The 22,494-nt window shown below is 38.5% G+C and overlaps 1 protein-coding gene across 15 annotated transcripts in view; it reads right to left on the reverse strand.

The window, feature by feature from the left end:
* TENM3 (teneurin transmembrane protein 3) overlaps nt 1-22,494 on the reverse strand; it is a 418,913-nt gene that overhangs the window by 8,586 nt on the left and 387,833 nt on the right. For all 15 annotated transcript variants that reach the window (XM_051790395.1, XM_051790404.1, XM_051790402.1 and 12 more), the window contains 4 exons: nt 9,965-10,140; nt 9,045-9,280; nt 3,766-4,062; nt 946-2,557 (listed from right to left, as the gene is read on the reverse strand). In XM_051790395.1, the coding sequence (XP_051646355.1) occupies nt 946-2,557; nt 3,766-4,062; nt 9,045-9,280; nt 9,965-10,140 (2,321 nt within the window). The remainder of the gene's footprint in view (nt 1-945; nt 2,558-3,765; nt 4,063-9,044; nt 9,281-9,964; nt 10,141-22,494) is intronic.

Below are 22,494 nucleotides of genomic sequence, written 5' to 3' on the forward strand. Positions count from 1 at the left end.
TGCTAATGCCTCATGAGGCTCTGCATCTAAAACTGCTAGTCAGCCAAATTACTAATTGTAATTATAACCTTATATAAGCAGTGTGTGTCTATGTATTTCATATATCAGAGATGTTAAGAAAAGAACTAAAACTGTATTTTGAGGGCAATTTCTGAACTAGGTGCATAATTTTCAATGCCACAAAGAATCTGATTGCAAATGCATCCCCTACAGCACATGCTGCTAAAAGAGGACAGATCCAAACTTCTGTTATTATCCTTACTCCCAGGCAGCCCATTAGTAACCCATTTAATAGCTGCTGTTTATTAAATTAATGCAAACCCACTTGATTCCCAGGATGCTCTTCTGAGTGGTAGTCTCACAGCTCTTAAGTAAGTGGGGCTGAGCCCTTCCCGTAGTCTGGCGCTGTCTGTGTAAAATATTTTTAGTTCTTTACATCTATTTAATCTATAAATATGAAAAATCACATGTATCTAAGCCATACATTTTAAAAAAATTCTGGTGACGTGCAATCAGATTTTTGGTATGTAGAATAATGGAGAATACTGCACATCACTAACTCTAGAACCACAAAAAGTATGTAGATTTCCTAAGAATTCAGATTTACCAGAAGTGGCACCTCAGCGCCTTTTTGTTGCTGAATGAGTTTCTATACTATCCTTCTCCTCCTTCCCTGCAGCTGGCAGTGTACTCATTACTTTGTGTTGGCCCTGGAGCTTGTTGGGCTTTGTGCTGGCTCTGGAGATAACTGGGCAACTTACATTAGCAGCCTTGCAAAAGCCTACCCTGGAAAATATCAACCAACTTCCAGTGAATATTTTTTGTGATGTTAATGAGCTTAAAAAGTCACAGAAGGACCCTGCCTGCCCTTGCTACCTTACAGTCTCACTGCCTCTAAATTGCAGGTCTATAGGTCCAAGCTGCAGTCCAGTAACCTTCTCTTACCTGTGATATAATCCTTCACATCGTGTATTTTACTGGCTGGGTTGTTATTTCTAAACATGTACAAATTAAAAGGAGCTGGATCCTTCCCAATTCTCTTCCAGATTTCAATATCAGGTGTTGTCCACCGGCCTGCCAGTATGTCATAATCTCTTTCTCCAAAGTGGACTAGTTTGGTCAGTGGGTCGTACAGGCCTCCGTGGAATCCGATTACTAGCTGGAAGTCAAGGTTAGAGTCAAAATAGATCTCTCCGTAAGCAGTGTATTGAATTTGTTTAAGCATGAGACCATTGCTACTGAAAACTGCCAGTGGTGTCCCTGTATTGTCTGATGCAATGTAAAATTCGTCTCCACTGCTAATTTCCATGGCAAAAAGGTGTCCTTGCAGATCATAGTAAAGAGATGTGATTTCAGAACTTGAGTGGTTATATACATGGGTTATCCTGGTTGGATAAGTAAGGTCTGCATAAAAAAACTGGAGATGCTGTCCCAGGCTAGTTTTACTGGAAACCCGTCGTCCAAGTCCATCGTAACGGTATATCACCGTCCACCCACTGCCTTTGCTATAAACTCGAGTAAGAAGGCCCTTTGAACTGTATTCAAAGATCTCAGTACCCCTCTGACGCAGAAATCCATCTTCGTCTAATCTGTACTGAACATCACCCAGTCGAGTTATTCTGTCTCTCAGGTCGTAGCGAAGTGGCGTCAAACGGGCACTGCTGCTGGGGTTTAGCAAGTGGAGGTTGCCATTCAGGTCATAGTTGTATCGCCACATTATTTTTTCATTCAGATAGACTGTCTGGAGCTGGCCATCTACATCGTATTCGTAAGCATATTTTGTGGTGTTGGCAAATGGCCCAATCTTAATTTCTCTTTTCGTCACTCGTCCCATGTTATCATATTGAATCGTAATCCAATACATTAATGACCGAAATATTTCATACTGAATTTCCTTGATGCGGCCATGTGCATCAAAGTGTTTTGTGTATGTCATTACAGCTGTCGAAATGATCTGGTTAATATCATAATATATAACTCCAAATTTTCCAAATTGTTCAACTTTGCCAGAGATATCATCAAACTGGTAGAGATCAATAGGCAATGGGGTTTCATTGATGACACCTTGCATGCTAGTCACTCTGAAGCTATTGTCATAGCTGTAGTCAAATCGGGCATTTACCATTCCGTCTTCGCTAAAGCGGAAAATCTGTCTGTCAATCAATGGGCCAATTTGTCTGTATCTAATGGTGCAGATAAAACCATCGCTTTGGAGGTTTACTGTTTTCAGGACTCCCGCTGTCTCATCATAAGTAAAACTAACTCTTGTACTATCATATAAAATTTCTGAGAGCTTGGTCTGCCGTCTGTACTTGTATAATACTCTTCGACTTGTCCCCAGGAAAGCAGTTTGAAGGAGCTGCCCTTCTTCATTGTAGTCCATTATAACAGAAGCATTACTTTCCGGGGGGTTGTATATATTCCGGTAATAGCCAATGGAGCGAATAGTCTGCATGGTATGACGAGCAACACTGGGCATGGTGACAGCAGAAAGCCGATCCAACAAATCATATTCAAAGATATACTGCCGTTGGCTATGAAGCAGAAGAACCATTGACTGAAAATTAAGAACAGATTTTTACCATGTGACAAATGGTGCGGTATCTCCCCTCCCGTCATATACCGATACTATTTCTTCATAAAGATGTGACATTCCCACTTGAGAAAATTATCTCCTCTTTAATTGAGTTATCCCTGACCTTACATGTTGTTAGCATCTCCCTGCCCAATTTACTTGTATGCTTAATTGTAAGGGGTTCTGTAATTAGTAGTTCCACATTCATAATTTGCTACTTGTTATGACTGTATCACTCTTTTATCAAGCACTCACAGCTAAACAGCAGATTGTCAATGGATTCAGATAAGTCATGTTTAATATGGGAAGAAGTAAAACTGTCTTAGAGCCATTAACTCACAAGGAGAACAACATATGGAAGATACAATTTCTTCCCTACAATTAAGAGATGATTTTGAAGAATTTGAATAGCCTGAGATCTCTGAATGCTGTGTTCTTGTTCTGTAAGCTTTTGAGACAGGCAAAACCATTGTTTCATTATTTATATCAAAAGGAGCCACATGGAATTATTCTGACATTTTTCTGATGTATGACTATTATGTATCATAGGTCTTGATGAAGTTATGTTTGCGGTAATTAATAAACAGTATTTGCTGAGCAACAGCTTCAACAGAAATATATGTAAACCCCAGAAAGAAATGGATTTTCTTTCCACATAGCAGACATGAGATCTCAGAAGGGTGATTTTCACAGATATTTCTAGGAGGAGAGCTATCATTGAGCAATTTTTATATATAATGAAGATTCCTTATCTTTTGCCTATCGCTTATTTAGATGCTGCAACATATAGCAAGTACAAATTGATAGCTGTATCTATTTAGAAACAAGAGCTTTTCTTGGTAGTGAAAAAAACAAACTCACAACAGTAAAGCATTTGCAAACAAATTATTTTCAGCTGTACTGAATTGCAGATAGTCCCTGTATCTTATTTTAAGTGTTAAGATAAAAAGTAAATACAGATGTTTCTTGTTAGTTAGTGGCCTAAATAATTTAAACCCACATCAATTCCTAGCAATTAGCTACAGCATGATTACATATCTGTGGAACGAAACATTCCCCTTGGAATCACATGGTGATACTTAGAATAATTGAAATGTACTTCTACTACCTATTTTGGCTTTGTAAGCAGCAGTGAGATGCTGCAGAATTTCAGCAGATTCCAAGCATTTTTTAAAACCAAGCATCTTTACCTTTTCCAAATACGTGTAACTCCAAGTTTTCCCATCAGCAAACACTCTAGACACTATCCTTCCCTGTCCATCATACTCTATTTTTTCACTAGTTGTCCCTCGCTGTATGCTGCCTATTTGACCCGTGGATGAATAGGTAACATTGACAGCCATCAGCTTGCTGCTCGGTAGCCACAGCGTGGGGTGCCCTGACGTGTCGTAGGCAATCCTCAGCAGAAATTTACGGTGGTCATCGTAGATCTTTTCTGTCTTTGTGGTTCGATCAAAGTCAACTGAAAGGAGGTTTCTGCCATTAACCTTTTTAAAGCAAACAAAACGACACAATAAATCATGCTGTTCAAACCCTGGCCACCTGTAATTCCCACAAAGCTAGCTATCTTTAAATACCATTTACAGTGATTGATTTGCTGTATGCATAAATTGTTTTAGCGACTTCTTCATATAAATGTAAGGCACTATATTAGTATCTACTTTAGAAGGTCTGATTATATGAAGAGATGGCTCAGAATTTGTTGCAAGGTGTTCTTTCTTGATGCTTAGTCGACTGTTAAGAAAATAATGAGAGACGTGCACTGAAAACTTCTGTAATAAATGGGCCCGTTTCAATGAACAAACTCATCTTTTGTAGGCAGTGCAAAGTATATATAGCAAATTATTGTCAAAATATATTCCTAGCAACTGCTTTTCCATTTCATAACAATCATGCTAGAAAGAATTGAATCCCAGTTCTTCACAGGAAGTATTTTTCAAAATGGTAAATACAAAATGAAGATCTTCAAAAGCATGTTAATTCTTCAAATGAAGGTTAACCAGTTTTTAGAACATAGGCTTTCCCCTTCTGGATCAAATGGAAGTTTAACTCAGTATAATATCCAGTGCTGAAACATATTTATGAGGCTGAAAGCCTTAGTAGAGGATCATGTCTTTCTCCTAGTTTACTGACCACTTAAAGCCATAAATAACAGGAAGACTACTGAACTACTGAAAAACAGTTATAAATGCTTTGAAGTTTGTAACTCTTTTGATTTGAAATTTGATTTGATTTGAAATTAAAGCCTTAGCCTGGATACATTTATGCTGAAAACCTTATTATTGATATATATAAACTACAGCAGTGGACAGTGATTTCTCTGAAATACTTTTACATTGAAATCTCTCCTCCCTTCCCCTCTTCTAGTGTTTTAAATATGCCAATTTTCAGTTTCATTGAATCAGCTCTCATTTTTGAATTTATGAAAGGAAAATGTCTGGTTTTCTTTTCCTATGTCAGTATCTTTGCACTTCTACATTTCCCTCAGCACTGAACTGTGTTTTAGTGTTCTTCGACAGGCATTGAGGATTTCTTTGTTCATCTGTAAACCATTTCTGTATCTGCTGTGTCTTTTTAAAGTTATTCCAGGTGGGGTGAAACACTGATAACTGAGATTTTTCAACACTGTATTTTGCTAACATATAGGAAGTCGGGGAGAAATGGACATAGAACTATGTGTATTAAGAATTTTTTGAAAACTCATTTTCAAGTACTTGACACATATATTAAAAAGAGGTGATGAAAATAACAGTCAGAAACAAAAAAGAGAACAGATATCCTGACTAAAGAAATTGCTGGAAGATTTTTGCATTTTTCAGGGCTGCATGTTCAAAAATCCATATATCATGGATGTTGGTACTTACACCCTGAGGCTGATAAGCTTCTAAAAGATCAATATAAATTAGATTTATTGATATAAAAGGTATTAAAGTGTTGGTGACAGGTCATAGGCAAATATGAAAAAAAATCCTACAAATGCTCAGTTTTGTTCATTTATGTTCATTTGTCTATTTATGTGCATTACCTTTCTCTTTTATAATATGAAAACACTGACATGAGAGGAATCTGCACTGTCAGTTTAGGGAAAAAATCATATTTTCATTTAAATCTTCTAAGTAAATAACACAAAGTCTAGCAGATGCAGAACAGCTACTTTACCTATTTAATCAGCCATCAAATATTATTTAAATATAATCTGAAAAATTAGTGCTACAAGACTGATTCTAGAAGTAAGTTAAACTTATGCTATGAAATATTCCCACTGAATTCCTTTTTGTAATTTTTTTTTACTTCTTTATTTTCAAGTAGTTTTTGTTTAAATTTTCCAACATCTAATATTAGCTCATTTATTTAAATTCATTGTTAAATTTTCTTTTTCTCTGGCTTTTATTTTTCAGTGTCTCCCACACATGCCTGCACTCATCTCTGCATCTCCCTGCCTGTTTTGCTTCTCTGATTTTTTCCTTCCCTTTCTCTTCATCTCCTCTTCCTTATTTTACATTTAATTATGATTTTTATTATTTTTCTTGTCTATCTCTTGGGCTTAGACACTGAAGTGAAAATGGGCACTTCTGATTTCTGAACTGACAAGGAAAGAAGGGTGGTTTATGGTTAAGGCAGACTTCCAGGTAACTGTGGTTAATTTCTTGGCTAAGCACATCCTTCCGGTGTAAACAGCAACAAAGTACTTAATCCGGCTGTCTCACTGCCCTAGCTGCTAAATGGGATAATAACATCCCTTGCTTTCCCCCTTTCCCATCTGTCTGGTCTGTGTAACAGCAGGATACGAGGAGAAAGAAAGGAAATGTCTCTTGCTCCAGCCAGTTTTATGCTTTCAGACTTTGCTGACAGAGCTCTTGCATTCAGACACGCGAGCTTTTGGTGAAATTTTGGCTGTGCTTGCATAATCTCATAATACAGATGGCAATTAGAAAAACAACAAGTTTTGGTGATATAGCTTCTTTCATTGGGCAATATGGGGCTGGAATAACATATCTCAGCTAAAACACTGCCTTCAACTGAAGTGCTTCTTAAAAACAATTTGGTAGCTCTGCTACCAAAATGCTTTTACAGCAAGAGTTGAACATTTTTATTGTGTCTGAGACAACCTCACTCCAAATATATTTGAAACCTCTGGGTTCCATTATGATAAAAATTGTCCTTGGGGAAATTTTCAGTGAAGAAACATTTAATGACACAAAACTGAGTCTTTTGAGAGTCCCTACCTACTATCCTGCTACATTTCAGTAATTTAGGTCTCCATCTATCCTGCTTTGCTTTAACTCCTGTTTTTCTTTCTAGTGAGAAGCATGAAATTTGTTTGTGATTCCTCCTTAGGAGTAGGAAAATATTACTGTGCCTTACAGAGAGATTCAAGAGGTCATGTGAAAGAGCATGTCAGGTCTCAGCAGGAGGCAGAGCAAACTCTTCTTGTGAGCTCCCTTGTCTGTGTTACCTGTCTACTCTGGGTGCATCCCTTGAGACAGGAGTTCATATGAGTTCTTTTCTTTGAGACCTTTGTGAGACCCTCAATACAAAGGCCCTGAAAAGGCTCTTTCATGCAGAGGACCAGGACCTTTGCCTAAGACTGGCCTACAGACCAAACTCACAGGTCCAGGGACAAAACTAGCTTATCAAACAATAACAAAACAAGTCTGAACAAAGGCAAGATTGACAGAGACTGTTGAGTTAAGGGAGGGTGACATAATTGCTAATTAATTTCTTTAGAAAGTCTACAAGTAGTGGGTAGAACTAATACAAGATAAAAACCCAAGAGAGTACTTGAGAATGTACTTTGTAATATTAGATAATGAATATATATAACACAGTGGAAGTGTCACGAGTACATTTACTGGCAATACATTTTGTCACTGGTTTTTGTCTACATTTGTCTTCTTTGTAGCCAAATGTTAGTGACATATCTGTCTGTAGATGGAAATGATGAGCTCCATAAGTTATTCCTGTTCTTCTTTCTGTTGTTTTCTTTTTCTACTTTCCTACATCCCCCCACCCATCCCCCAGTGACATTTCAGTAATATCTTCCCATGTAAATCAATTTCACAAAAGCTTCCTTTTTTTTCCCATTGCTGACAAGTTTCTTTCCTTTTTTTTTGAGGCATTTGTCTCTTACTAGCCCATGTCGTCCATCTGCCCTACTTCTCCCATTTGTATATACACTTTTAAGTACTAATTTTAATTACTACTTTTAAATTACTACTATATTACTCTAATCTGTAATCTTTCATTTTCCCCTCCATCTTGTTAAATCTTTCCCTTTGCTCTGATATTCCTTTTATTCAGTGTTAACTCTACCAAGTTAAAGTTGCCCATGACATTTGTTTTACCACCTCTGCACTTGAATGCCAAAAATCAGTTTTGAGAACTGCACTCATGGTGATTTGTTTCACTGCCAAAACCAAATGCCATTGGTATGGTTATTTTGTTTTCTCTTGGGCTGCTTTCACAAATGAATTGGCAGGTGTATTGTACCACTGTGCTATGTAATGGCATGCCTATGAGCCATGACCACAAGGATGAGCTCCAGAAGCATGGCTTCCTTTTCCTCTTTCTTATCCATGTAAGACAGCTGCCACAGGTGGGTACTAATATGCTGTTCTTAAGCAGCAGTTACTGAGCATAATATTCTGCCTTCTTGGAAAAAAGTCCATTCTTCTTTTAGAGAAAGTGGTAAGAGGAATATAATCTGCATGACAGCATCCTTTCCTTTCTTGTCCCAGTGGAAGATATAAAATATTTTAAGATTTCAAATGGCAAGAAGTCAAGGGGTCTGAAATTACTTACCTTCATTTGATACACTGCCTAGGCCTTATTTTAAAGAACTTAGTTCAGTTCTAATAGTAAGTCAGACCTCTGATGTGGTCTCGAAATGGTCTCCTGGCAACACCATTTTAAATGCTTAATCTATGTTGTCTTTACCAAATGGCTGTCATAAATCATTGTTTGCTTCCTACTTGTAATTCACTCACTATATAGGAAAAAGAAATGCCAACAAAATGGTAAAGACATATGTTAGAGGAATATACCATACACATGACCACACAGTTAAACTCTTTCTACCATAAATATTAGAACAATTTTCATTTAAAGTAAAAGAAGAAATAAAATCCAGGAATTGTGCTAACTTATGGTAGAATAATTTAGAACAGGATTCAAAATTGGTTCAGTTAATCTAGTACCAGAAACAAAAACAGTGAAGGAAAGCGGAAAATTATTCTTTTTACCCATTCCAGGCTAAACCCAACAGTTTAAATTCCACAGAAAAGAGCAATTAATAAGTAAAAACAGGCAATAAATGAAGTAATAAAAACAAGTACTTCCAGATCTTCAGTCAGCTTGTCTATGGTAAATATTCTGTGGTTGTTGGATGTCAGTACCTACAGGAATGTATTTACGTTTCCTTATTCCTTCATGAGAATGCAGTAGATACCATGCAGGCTTGCATGCTTACCCTAAGCTTTCGGCCAAACACATTGACTTTTCCCTGGGTTTGCTCTTTCCGGAATCGCCACTCCACTAGGTTCTGCCCGTTCTCCCCTGGGAGGGTCATGTTTCTCTTTGCCATGGTCGGGTTGGCAGTGCCAGCCAGCACGTGGGGCTCTGTCTGGTAGTGTGAATCCAGGCCGCTGGCGTACAGGATTCTCAGGGAGCCATCATAACCAATCTGGTAGCTATTTCTTAACTGATCTGGAAAGGCCAAAAAGAAAATTACAGGTTACCTCCCTGGGTTAAGACTCTGCCTTTGTTCTGCATGCTTTATGCAGTATTCATGACCTCACATAACTGACCCAATGGTAATTAATAAACAGCCAGGGTGAGATTGTTAAGAATATCTGTATCACACAGGAGCACAAATGCCTTTAGGACCTATCATCAAAGTTACTTAAACACTTAAAAAAAATCCCATCCTCACAGTATATTCTTCAGACTGGCACAAAACTTTCTGCTGTTTCATTAGGCATATTTGACCTAATCCTAAGCATATATGACTACTCACTTTTGCAAGGATGTGGTTGCTGGGACGTCACATGCTATTTTAAAGCTAAAATCTCACTTCATGCTATTTCTGTGCCCGTTTCCCTTTCAATCCATCTCTTCTTTCTAAGATTCCTTTTTAATACAAAGTGTGTATTCTCACTACTTTCTGCAACTGTTAACAAGAGCTATTTGGTTAGAAAACTTACTTAATTCTACTTTTGTTGCAACTACTCTTTCCCTGAACAGTTCTTTCTACAAATGTGTAAAAATGTGTATGTAGCACTTCTTCCTCCAAACACTATCCTAAAGTTTCACTTCTATTTGGAGCTGCTTGTACCATAAGAAAACCATTTTCAGGTCAGTAACTGCTGAGAAATCTTTTGTTTACAGTACCTTGAACCATGGTATAGAAAGAATCTATTGATGACAAATTGGAAGTGATGCTGACATCTTCCTCTCTGCTGGATGACTCAATGTCCACTGTAATGGCCCTTTCCATTTCCCCGTGAAGATTAGTGACGACTCCAGTTGGGAACGTAACATTTGTTAGACGGCCCTCGCTATCGTAGCTAAAAAAAAATAAAACCCAGAAAAAAAAAAGTCCAGAAATGATACACAGCAGGAACAAATTGTTTTCACTTACAAGTAAAATGAACAAAAATACCAGCTACTCATATTGTTAAGGCACTTTTGCTTTTTTTTTGTGCATGGGATAGGCACAGCAAAGAGTTCAAACGTGCTTTGAAGTAGTCAAAAGACTGCTTAACATACAGCAGCCTCAATGGTGATAGCAAGAGCAAACAGATGGATCTTCATCTCTGCATATTACTCTTTGAAGTGTGACCAGATCCTCCTGCACATCTAATTCACCATTTCAAAGGAAGCATATTTACTGGTGCTAAATTCTGTAGCATTCTGTACACAGTCTCTATTACTGGACTAGATTTTGCTGTTCTTGTAGAAGTCCTCAACATTTTTTGTAAAAAGGGTATTTTAATAAGAGTGTCTCTTGGGTCTTTCCTATTCAATGATTATGCAGACCACCTGTCCTCCTGTTCCTGAGTGCTTAACATCCCTCGTATTACTAAGACACAGAATCTGGAGTGATATTTAGTCTACTTAAAGTGCTCATAGCTGGAAACCAGAACAGCTAGCATCTATAGCTTGTTAACTGCCTGTGGATCATAGTTTGAGAATTGTGATACAAACCATGTGGGAGGTGTTTTTTTTTTTTCTGGCCCTACTGACATTTATTTAAACCAACAGCTGTACATCCATTTAATATGAATAGGTAGATAAAATTTCTCTAATTGAAGTAGATCTATGACATCTAAACTATGTCTTTCTTATGCTGTGTTAGGTATACTCCATTGGTACATGACCGGAGACCGTGCTCACATCCAAACATGCATTGTGGTCACAGTATAAAGACAGGTAAAGCATTACGACAGCTTCTTGGTCATAAAACTTGTCTTTAAGATTAGCTCTTCCAGTACTACAGTTTTAATTCATCAGCCTAGGTGTTCAAATGAAGCTCCTTGTTTAGAAGTATAGCCTGCCTGTAGCTGCAGTGGAGAGAAACAAGTATCCAAAGGATGATTCCATGCCCACATATGACCTGTTTGCCCCTCAGGAGTTTTCCATCCCTCTCCTGTGACCATGTAGTGAGAAGCTGAAGGAAGCCTTAGCCTCTTAAAGTAACTAGAACGTGACCCTGCAGGTCCTCACAGCACGCTAGACATTTCATGCTGACAATTAGCATCAAAATGACTCCTTCTGGGAAAGAAAAGTAAAACCAAAAAAAGCCCCCCAAAAGCCTCAAGCATATCACTGAGGCTACCGAAACTCTTTTTCTTAAATTGAGAGAATTAATCCCCAACAGTTTTAACCCACACCACACTTTCTCTGAACAGCATAAGTACTGCACAGCACTGCTGTAACTGAAAGGATTAGGTTAAGAAATGGTTTTTTCCAGTTTGCCTACTCTGTAGATTTGACAGCTTTTTGCACACAGTCATTTCCATCCTTTTAACACAGTTGATTTCCTTTGTTTATGTAAGACTTTCACTTAGCAACAGGGAAAAGAAAAGAATGTTTAAAGATCAGAAAGCATACTGCAAGCCAGGGAAGTCAAGTGGGGAAACTTATTTTTTGAAGTTAAGTACATTTCAAGATAATGGGTTTTCTTTCAGTGTGTTTCTAGCCCTAATTGCGGCTCTTTTGCACATACTGGACTTGGCAAGCCGAGATACTGCATTTATTCAGGAGACCAAAACAAACGTACCGATGTTACTCGTGCATGAATGAGCCTGCTAGCCTATTCATGACCTTCAGTCTCATTCCTCAGTTCCAAGAACTTATTTTATTTTCATGCACAACTTCCCTTTGCAACTCCCTGGGGAACATATATTGTCCAATTAGTGTCCTTTTCTATTTTCCGCTTTATGTTTGAAAATAGTATCAAATTACTTTGTTGGGAATTACTTGCATCCTTTGATTCCAGTAGGCAAGTATTGGTCTTTATTTCAAACAATGCTTACTTAAACCACAGAAGGTAAGATTTCCTTGTAAGAACTTTATACCCTTTTAATCACAATATTTGTGAGAAATGAATTACCATATTTCTCAGTATACCACATGGGTTGGAAAAAGCTACACATCAGTTGTATTCAGTGCACTGTGTGGCTTCAGTGCATTCTTGTTTCCACATTATTATTTTTCTGAATCTGTGCCTATAGTTCCTGAACTGGTCTTGGCTTTCATAAATACCTGAAAGCACATCAGGAGCCTGAGATAAGCAGCTAATGTTATTACAGTGGGGGAGAGTTCAAAGATCAGCAAAAAATCATGCTACACATTCATGTTCTTAAAAACATGACTTTAAAGCTGCAAGAATCTTTAAAGCTCTGATTGCTTGGTTCAGGCATCCTAGTGTAAGAAGAAAATGTGACTGAGATGTGAAAAGTAAGAATAGGATTACTCATGCTTTTATACCCCGGAACAAAAAGAAAAAGGGGAAATGGCCCTTTCTACAATTCACCACATATTCCGTTTTAGAGTGGATTGCAATGTATGTCCTTCATTTTGTTCACTGCACATCGAATACTAAACTTACTTTATACTTGCTATCTTCTTGCCCACAATCAAAGCTTTATCAATCACAGCACAGCAACATCACTCATACCTTTGGGCATTCTGCAGCCATTTTTCTTATTACATTCAAATATCCTTGCATTCCGCTGCCAAGGTGAATTTATTCATCCAAGATTGTCAGTTTTGGACTGAGAGATTTCTTTTTATCTGCCTAGTGTTCTAATATTGAAATTGCCCTAAAAGGAATGAGATCTGAAGTCTAGAGGGCGAGTGCCTATATTTGGCATTTCACAGACTCTTTGATCTTTTCATCCAAACATAAGCTCATGCACACGTGTTACCATGGAGCCCGCTGATCCTTCTCTTATGCCAGGCTCCACAGCAAAGCTGTTCAACCAACCTCTTCAATTCCTCAAGAGCAAGTCACACATAAACTTTTGAAGAATCTAAACCGGGCGCTTGCTTCCTGAGTGTGACCTCATGTGCATTAATCCCATAAACTCATATCCGTTTGCATGAATGTAACAATCTTCATATTTGGCCAATAACTACAGAAGACAGCAGTGGGGGCAGCTGCCGCCACCTCTAGCTTAAGTTCCCCTTACATCAAATTATTTTTCTTCTTTAGGATGATCTGCCACTGCCAGATAGTTTTCCACTTCTGCAGTGAGAATTTCTCAGAGATAATGATTATCAGCTTCCCAGATTCTTGACCTTTTGCACTTCACCTGCTGGAAGTCTCTCTTCCATTGCTCATCTCCTTCAGTTTTAATTACATGCCTTCCCAGACCATTTTCTGTTCTAGGCTATGTAGGACACTTCACTTTACAGTAATAACTTCCTGGTAAGCCTTGCCACAGATGGAAATGTCCTACTTTTTTTATTTCTGACTCATTTCTCAAGTGCATTGTATCTTAGTCTTAGCACATTTAGCTCAACCCCAACTTGCAGAGAATTATTAATGTTTTATATCAGAAGTAACTTCAATGTAAAATAGGAAGCTGTCGAAATAAAGCGTATAGTAAAGGCTGCTCCTAAAGCCAATTGCTAAGTTATGACTGATAGTGTTTTTTCACAGACCTCTGCAGCACACTCCCTTAGCAAAATAAATTCTGTAACTGTTTTGTTGTTTTTTTTGCTATTGTAAACATACCAGGTTGAAATGCAAGGAAACATCAGTTCCTGCATGTTTCAGATAACAAGACATACAGTCCAAATGTATATTATATATTTCTTTAAAAACTGGTTACAGATTATACTATCAGTTGGGATACTGTAATAGCAAAATGAGGCATAAATGCATTTTGTAATATAGACATGTGTAATTTTGACAGTAGAAGTAGTGTTACACTCTCACTCCAAACACATCAGAGGTATTTCCTCTATGCATCTCAAATTACCAAGAATGTCTAAAAAATTTATGGAACATTACCCCTACTTGTTTCAAACTATTAATGGGAAGACTTATATACCAGAGTGCTACTTCTTGGCAGGTAAGAACAGAAGGTTCAAAGTTGATGCTCAGGAGTGCAACATGCTGTTGTTTTAGGTGCGTACCATTGTGACAACATACTGAAAAATCTGTCCTAACATGGCAATGAAATGTCTCCTTTGGCTTGTTGAGGCCATCACAGAGGACCTCTGTCTTTAACATTAAGGAGTTTTTGTTTCCAAATACATTCTTTCACTTGTATTCAGCCTCATAGCACATTGCAGGTTTAGCCCCTCCCAAATAGTGAATTCAAAGTTGGAAAACTTATAAAGAGGAGCCACTTTAATAGCACTTTCACTGAGTGCTCAACCAGTATCAAAATGGTTATCTTGCCAATCAAAAGGACAGAGCCCACAGTTTATATACGATCACTTTTATTATCATTTCACCACATGTATGGAGCTCTCCTGTCCTCCACTGGTTTAAAATTGGGCATGGCAACTTACTGGAAGCTCTAGTTCTGGCCACCTTTAACCATTACATGGGTTGCTGAAAGAAAGTAAAAAACTTTCAACTTGAACATAATTAAATTTGCTATTTTTTTACTCCATTTCTACATTGCATTTGTCATTTTGATATACATTTTTGCTTTTTATATATCTGAAGAGGGACTGAATAAACCTGCTAAGAATGAAAAAGGTGAAAATAGTCTACAGATTCGTGGACAGACAAATGATTTCTTCTTTTTCTTTTTTTTTCATGCATTTTTCATGTAGTCTCATTGAAATACACACTTCAGTGGATCCATATCTACTCATTTATAACCTACCTTTTAAAAAAAAAAGTAATTGAAATACTGTATGCAAATATTCCTTTATTTCCAAACAGTGTATTTGACATCTCAGAAGGTTTAGCATCTTGTGATTTTACAGTACAAATAGATCAGGAAACCTGAAATATTACAGTATAACTTCCTTTGGAGGAAGTAATTTTTTTATAAAAAATGAACAATAAAAGATACGATGGCAGTATGTCTTCCTAATATTTTTTGTTTTCCTTAACAAGAAGAAAGCAAATCACAATTTGATGTATGTTAGCTGCTTGTAAATTATAACAAGTGGATTTTTTTTTATTTTATTACTGTCTAAGAAGGGATAGCATTTTTCCTTTGTTCTTCTCTGGAATATTGTTCAGCATGAGAAGAAATGCAGCCAGGAGCGCCAACCATGTCTGGGGGGCATCAGGCAAAGCATCACCAGCTGGTCGAGGGAGGCGATTGTCCTGCTCTGCTCTGCACTGGGGCAGCCTCACCTTGAATATTGTGTGCAGTTTTGGGCACCACAATATAGAAAAAATATTAAGCTCTTAGAGAGCATCCAAAGGAGGGCAGTGAAGATGGTGAAGGGGCTTGAGGGGAAGTCATGTGAGGAGCGGCTGAGGGCACTTGGTCTGTTCAGCCTGGAGAAGAGGAGACTGAGGGGAGACCTCATTGCAGTCTACAAGTTCCTCATGAGGGGAAGAGGAAGGGCAGGCAGTGATCTCTCCTCTGAGAGGAAACGGCATGAAACTCTGTCAGGGGAGGTTTCAGTTGGATACGAGAGAAAGGTTCTTCATCCAGAGGGTGGTCAGGCACTGGAACACACTCCCCAGTGAGGTGATCACAGCACCAAGCTTGACAGAGTTCAAGGAGAGTTTGTACAATGCTCTCAGGCACATGGTGTGATTCTTGGGGTTATCCTGTGCATTGGTCAGGGCCAGGAATCGGACTTTGATGATCCTTGTGAGTCCCTTACAACTCAGCCTACTCTATGATTCTATGAAAAAAAAATCAATATTATTTGCAGCCTTACAGAATTCTAAATATATGGGGGGAAAAAGCTTCCTTCCCTTTCCTTCCTGCTTTATTCCTTTCCCCTCTTTCTCTCCTTTTCCCTTTTCCTTTCCGTTGTACCTACCTCTGAGAAAATAGTAGATGAACAGGAGTAACAGAAAATAGGTCCAGGAGTGATTCTAGCAAAAGAGCTGAATTAAACTATGGCTGGCAGCCCAATTCTGGACAAGAATTTATAGTTCTATTTGTTTTTTAATGGAATTTGGGCAGAAAAATCCCAAAAAACCACAGAAGCTAGAAGGTCATTAAAAGTGTTAGGATCAGCTAAATTTCTCTGTCCTTACCAGAGTGTCAGACAACTCAAGCTTAAATTTGAGCAGCTGGTCTACTTTCCCTGTTCCTCTATCTGATGGCTTTTCCATGGGGAAAGGGTCTTTATCCTGTTTTCATCTGGGAAAGTCTTATGCAACTGTTTGCACAGCTGGTTAAATAACTCAGGTAATGGTCTTTTATCTTAGCAATGTTGTCAGGACAAATCTTTCAGCCCACGTTTAATGAAGAGATTTCCTCAGCTGGAAAGTGATTGACAATTTGTCTTTTCACCTTATCCTGTTATAACTGCAGCTCTTGAGGCTTTTTCTTTTTGGTGTGTCTATTTTGTCATAATGTTAAAAGGACAGTTTTCAGTCTTTTTTTTTTTTGTCAACTGGCATTCAGCACACCAGACGTGAACAATTCACTTAAATAGGCCTTTTTTGACAGCCATAACTTATTTGCAAAACAACAGGCACACTCTGAACGAGAAACACTGCAGGAAATGTGTCTGTTGGAAGGGGAACTCAAAGAAATGAATCAACACCTTTTCTGTGATAGCTTGTTCATTTCTATATGGAGAAGGTTTTGATGCTCATTTTCCACTTCATTGCACAACCAGGCAAACAAGCTCGAGTTCAGCGCTTGTGCTGAAGTAAGACTGACCACCTTCACAGCCTAATCCAAAATGATTTCCAGGTATTTGGAGACAGATATCTGGGGGGAGAGGTGCTTTGCAGCAAAAGAAGAAATACATCAATTTAGCATGTTGGGACCGCTTTACTTTGTGCCAGAAGACTGCCAAACTTCTCAGTCATTGCTGTATGGCACTGCAGTCCTCCACACTGTGCTGACTGCTGCAGCAAGCACCTGCCATGTATATTCTCATAAGGATTCCCAAAACCAAAAAGTCTTTCATAACTCACATATCTGACACTCATCTTACATGCAGAAGAACTTGCACAAATAAACAGTGTTAATGTTGATGGTGTTTTCTGAAGAGATGGAAGTACAACTGCAGTGTATGTGCTGGGAGAAGGGGTGCACTCGGAGCAGTGGGATGTAGGCAGTGTAGCTTACATGAGAGGTGTTTTGGGGGATGGAGCAGCTTCCCAGGGCTGGGGTTGCACCTCAGCAGCACACACCCTTTTGAACTGAGTGCAGCCAATTCAAGAGCAATTGAAGGGGGCTTGTTCTTATGAAGATGAGACTAAATTACAGTAGCTAGACTTTTATCTGCAAGACCTCAACACTCGTTCCTTGCTTTTCAATTTCCCTCTAATGGGAATTCGCTGCCCCTGAGCCCCGCAGGGTCTGTAGAGGCTGGATTCTGGTTTTTGCCGGAGTGTGCAGAGCCAGCTCCTGTCCCACAGCAGCTTCCTGCGCTGAGTGTCTTTAATCTCAGGGCTCCTCAAGGCTTCTGGTTTGTTTCTGTGTCACCTCCCCCTGCCTTCTTAGCTCATCTATTACTGTACAAATAAACTGTGTGCCTTGTCAATATAAATACCTGAGTATGGCCTTTCAAATAAAAGAAATGTTGGTGTGTATATATACTTTATATGACAGATTGTTCCTTGCTGTAAGGTCTGCTTATACTACCAGAGCTGGGGGCACAGGCTTTTAGTGAAAAAAGGATGTAAGGCTTGTTTGTTTCGCCAGGTATTTTGTTCACAGAATAAGCTGTAATGTTGCTTTTTCCCCCTTAATTCTTATTTGGTTTTTTTTGTTTGTTTTGTTTGTTTTTTTGTTGTTTTCTTTTTTTTTTTTAATTTTTTTTTTGAAAGGTAAAAACTCCATGAAGCTGTTTTTACAGAGTCACAAAAAGTGGACACAATCAACATATTAAATTATATTATGTTTGAAAAGCAAATTTAGTAACAGGAAAAAAATTATATGGCTGCATTGTTTTTCTTTTAGGACAATGGAATACCAAGACAGCAAACAATTATTGCTAGATTCAGGTTCTGTGGTTAATTTAGATATATATAATTTTATATATATATATATATATATATAATATATATATAATTTAGAATAACATCATTATTCCTTTAGAGCACAACTCACACCCAACCAGTGCAGGCTTCAGAAGTGAGAGACTCTCCCCCCTTTGGAGGGGACTCCAAAGATAAGACTTTAAACTGTGTTTGCCTTGTAGGCTTCCTAAAGAGCTGTCTGGCCTCACTGGGGACATCAAGGAAGACCCAGTCTCTTGATGAGGCTTGAAAATGTGTTTAAATACAGCATGAGTGAAAATAGAGAATAGCCTTTTCACATGCAGTCCAGAGCTGACCCTCCACCCTCACTGCACCAGGTTCCCTGTAAAGACAGTGTGAAGGAGTATGAGTTAGCTTTACTATAGCCTCCCTGACTTCTGTTTGACAAAGAAGTTAACACGGAACAAGAATATTAACATGTCAATAACTGAACAAATGGTATTATTAAGTTCTTGATAAAGCCAGAAGTGAAAGGGATACTTTCAGGAGCCTGAGCAGAGCTGATTGGATTGACAATGCAGAACATTTATGTCATTAATATGAACAAAACTCTTTTTTTGGCTGTACTATCCTTACTTCTGAGTGCTTTCCAAAACCACAGAGACATCACATGCTGATTTTCTTGACAGAAATCAAAGCAATTCTTCTTTTCTCATACATATAAGATGTAATAATATTGCTATGTGTCTTCAGCATTGCTATTTTGATATTAATATCTATTCAATGGTTTCTCAGGTCTGCTTTTATTACTTGCTCTAGTTCTAAGGGATAAGGAACAGTAACATTTGAGAATGAAGAAATGGATAAATGTCTATTAGATGAGATATACTACTGCTATCAGGACAATTAGGGGACACACTGCACTGAAAAAATTTTACATTGCTATCTAATGTTATATATTAATGAATTATTTTTAACATGGCTGTTTCTTTCATTAAGCAGAATGAGTCTGAAACAGCAAGTTTGTGTGCTCTACTGTCAACACAAGCCTTGAAAGACTAAAGTATAAAACATATATATATTATTATATATTATAACAGTATATATTATTATAGTATTATAATTATGAAATTACTCTAAAGTTGAGTTACAGTTCCAGTTTAGAAAATCTTCAATTTGTGTCATGTTGGGAGGAAGAGAAGCAAATATGCTTTAAAAGAGAAATACATGTATTGTGTGCTGCATTGTGCCAGACAATGTGGATAAAGGGGCACTTGTGCAAGGACTGGATATCCCGAAAATATTCCCACAAAGACTGTTCAGAGACAGTTAAGAATGAAGAGAATACATCTTTTGTTGCTTGAGTATATATAATATGGGAAGATTAAAGACACTGCACTTGTAAGTCACAGTTTGCAGTCAGAGGCTCATGTGATGCCACAAAAGTTAATGCAAGAACATGATAATCAGCTAAACCAAACTGCTTGAATGACTATGGTTAATTACTTTATAGCACTCTGTTTTACACTGATGAAGCAAGAAGCAGCAGCAGTAAAACCAGAAGGTACAAAAGGCTGCTGATGGTAGAAGGATAAAAATACCTGAAAAGGTATTTTTAAATATTTTAAATACAGGAAATCGCATAGAAATACTGATTATGAAAACTGAATTTTGAACCTCTTAATATAGAGTAAAAGTGGAAGTGAATTGACACTACTATTGGGGGATAATTTTCATCTGATCAAGATGAAATACCTGCTTTTATCTAAATGAAATCTTTCAGCATAGGTTCCATAGAGTCTTCTATAGCCCAGTCTTGGTATTTCCAAGTCAGACTCCACAAGCAATGTATTAAGATGAAGCAAGAGAAAAACTGCAAAATGTCATCTGTTCTCTGTTGCCAAATGCTGACAGTTACAGATGATGTGCCTGGTACTTGGGGAAACTAAGCAAGTCCAAGCCAGAGGCAATATCTTACTCTCTATCACAGAGTTTTTGGGAAACCACAGCACTGAAAGCATTGTTAATAAAAGCGTAATATGCAAAGGGTGATACTCCGTAGCACACAGTGAAAATAGATTGTTGGCTGTGATTCGCTCTAGTCTATAAATTATTGCAAGGATTTCATATTCTGCATGAATTCACCACCTTTCCAGAATAGCTGGAAAGCTTGTTAATTTAACTGTGGGACCAAAGTAAAGTTGTAAGGGCTCTGCTTGCTGAGGTCACTCTCTTTGCCTCCTGTTGCATTCTCTTGGAGACAAGGATTGAGTGGGGGAAGGAGGAGGGGAAGGAGAAGATAAATGACTCAAGGCATGAAGTGCCTGGGGAAACACTGGATGGACTGTCAAAAGATACAGGAGGGGATTAGGAAGAAATGCACCACTGGGAAAGGAAAAGCAGGGAAGCCAAACACGCTTTAGGGAAATAATGGGAGATGTGGGAAGGAGCAAGATACAAGGTAAGAAAGTAAGGAAACAAAATAGGAGGTCTGGAAAGTGAAAAAAGAGACATGGAAGAAAGGCAGTGAATTTCCAGAGAAGAGGAGCCATCTTAGTCTGGATCAAGTCTCCACCTGCTGATACTGCTAAGAGGAAGGCAAAAGAAGAGAAGGTTGAAAGATAAGAAACAGTGGCTACTGGAATTATTTCAGGTGCTAGAGCAGGTCCAGAGAAGAGCAACAAGGCTGGTGAAGGGACTTGAACGCAGACCCTATGAGGAGAGGCTGAGGGAGCTGAGGTTGTTTAGCCTGCGGAAGAGAAGGCTCGGAAGACCTCATCACTCTCTACAACTCCCTGAAAGGAGTCTGTAGCCAGGTGCGGGTTGGTGTCTTCTCCCAGGCAGCTACAAGAGGGCATGGTTTTAAGCTGTGCCAGGGGAGGGTTAGGTTGGATATTAGGAAGAAATTCTTTACAGAGAGGGTAATCAGGCACTGGAATGGGCTGCCCAGGGAGGTGGTGGACTCTCCGTCCCTGGAGGTTTTTAAGATGAGACTGGATGTGACACTTAGTGCCATGGTCAAGTAACCATGGCAGTGTTGGATCAAGGGTTGAACTCGATGATCTCAGAGGTCTTTTCCAACCCGACTGATTCTCTGATTCTATGTCTAAGGAAAGCACATGCAGCCTGAACCTTACAGGAGAGCTGTGAGACGAAGGAACAGTTGCCTTTTTACAGAGAAGACTGCAGAAGTACCTGGGTTGCAACCTCGAGGGACAGATTCCAGGTGCATGACACTGGGATGACCACAATTTGTTCTAAACCACCTCTAAGGAAGGACTACATGTCTGTCAGAGATCACCTGAGTGCCAAGTACTCCAGTGCACACATAAACTGCAGCCTTTGCAGTGCAGCCCAACCTCAGCAGATGCTGCCCAGACAGCTAAAGCTGTCTGCCTGCCCTGGAGGGGTTCTCCCTTGCAGAGCAGCCTCTGCCAGTTCCTCAAGCAACCTGAGGAGCACAAACTAGCCAAAGGCTGACACAGCAGCAAGCCAGTGGTTCAACCAAAGGACTTCTCCATTGCCTGGCTGGTAACTGCTGCCATGGAGACCTGGGGTTGAAGGCTGGGGGTGACCTGACCTACAAGACCAAGTGATTGCACAGGGGCACTTCCAAGGCTTTCTAGGCATTCACTTCTGATGCTTCAAAAATTTAGGTCTAGAGAAAATGCTCTTCTTGTGCACCTGTCAGCCATCTGTATGTAAACTCAGAATGGAAACTGCTGCACAGAAATAATGTCATGTAGGCTATCTAGGAAGTGTCACTTCCAAAATGCTAATATGCATATAATTAGCTTAACTTTCAAGATTTATCTGTTTAAATGTTCATATTATGCATACATAATATGCAGTTACAGTTAATAGTTTCCAGCTCAGATATCTCACAAATTTACAGCAGAATTTGATTAGGCTGATTACTTTTATACCTTGTATAATATTATAATTTCATTATAAAAACCTAATCTGGATGACTTTTAGCTTCATATGGCTCCATTGGTTTTTTAGTATGCATGCATTTTCAATCATTTTTATAAATGCTCCGTTAATATCATTTTTATTTAGCAAGTTTTTAGACCTTCAAAAATCTATAAGTTACTATGAATTTGAGTAACAGTGTCTTACAAAAGTATGCATTCTTGAAATATAAGGTGTCCGTTTTGATCAGCAGACTAAAACCCTTAACAAAATAGAAGTTTACAAATCCATTTTGCCATAAAGATATTAAAAAAACCGAAGTCTGTAAACAAACAAAGAAAACAGATTATATGATGTCCTAAGTAATTCAAGCTAGTACTTATAATTTCACTTTAAAAACTAG

The sequence above is a fragment of the Manacus candei genome, unplaced genomic scaffold (genome assembly GCF_025592945.1).
Source record: "Manacus candei isolate 608988 ecotype Guabito, Panama unplaced genomic scaffold, ASM2559294v1 h1tg000028l, whole genome shotgun sequence".
Taxonomy (NCBI): Eukaryota; Metazoa; Chordata; class Aves; order Passeriformes; family Pipridae; genus Manacus; species Manacus candei.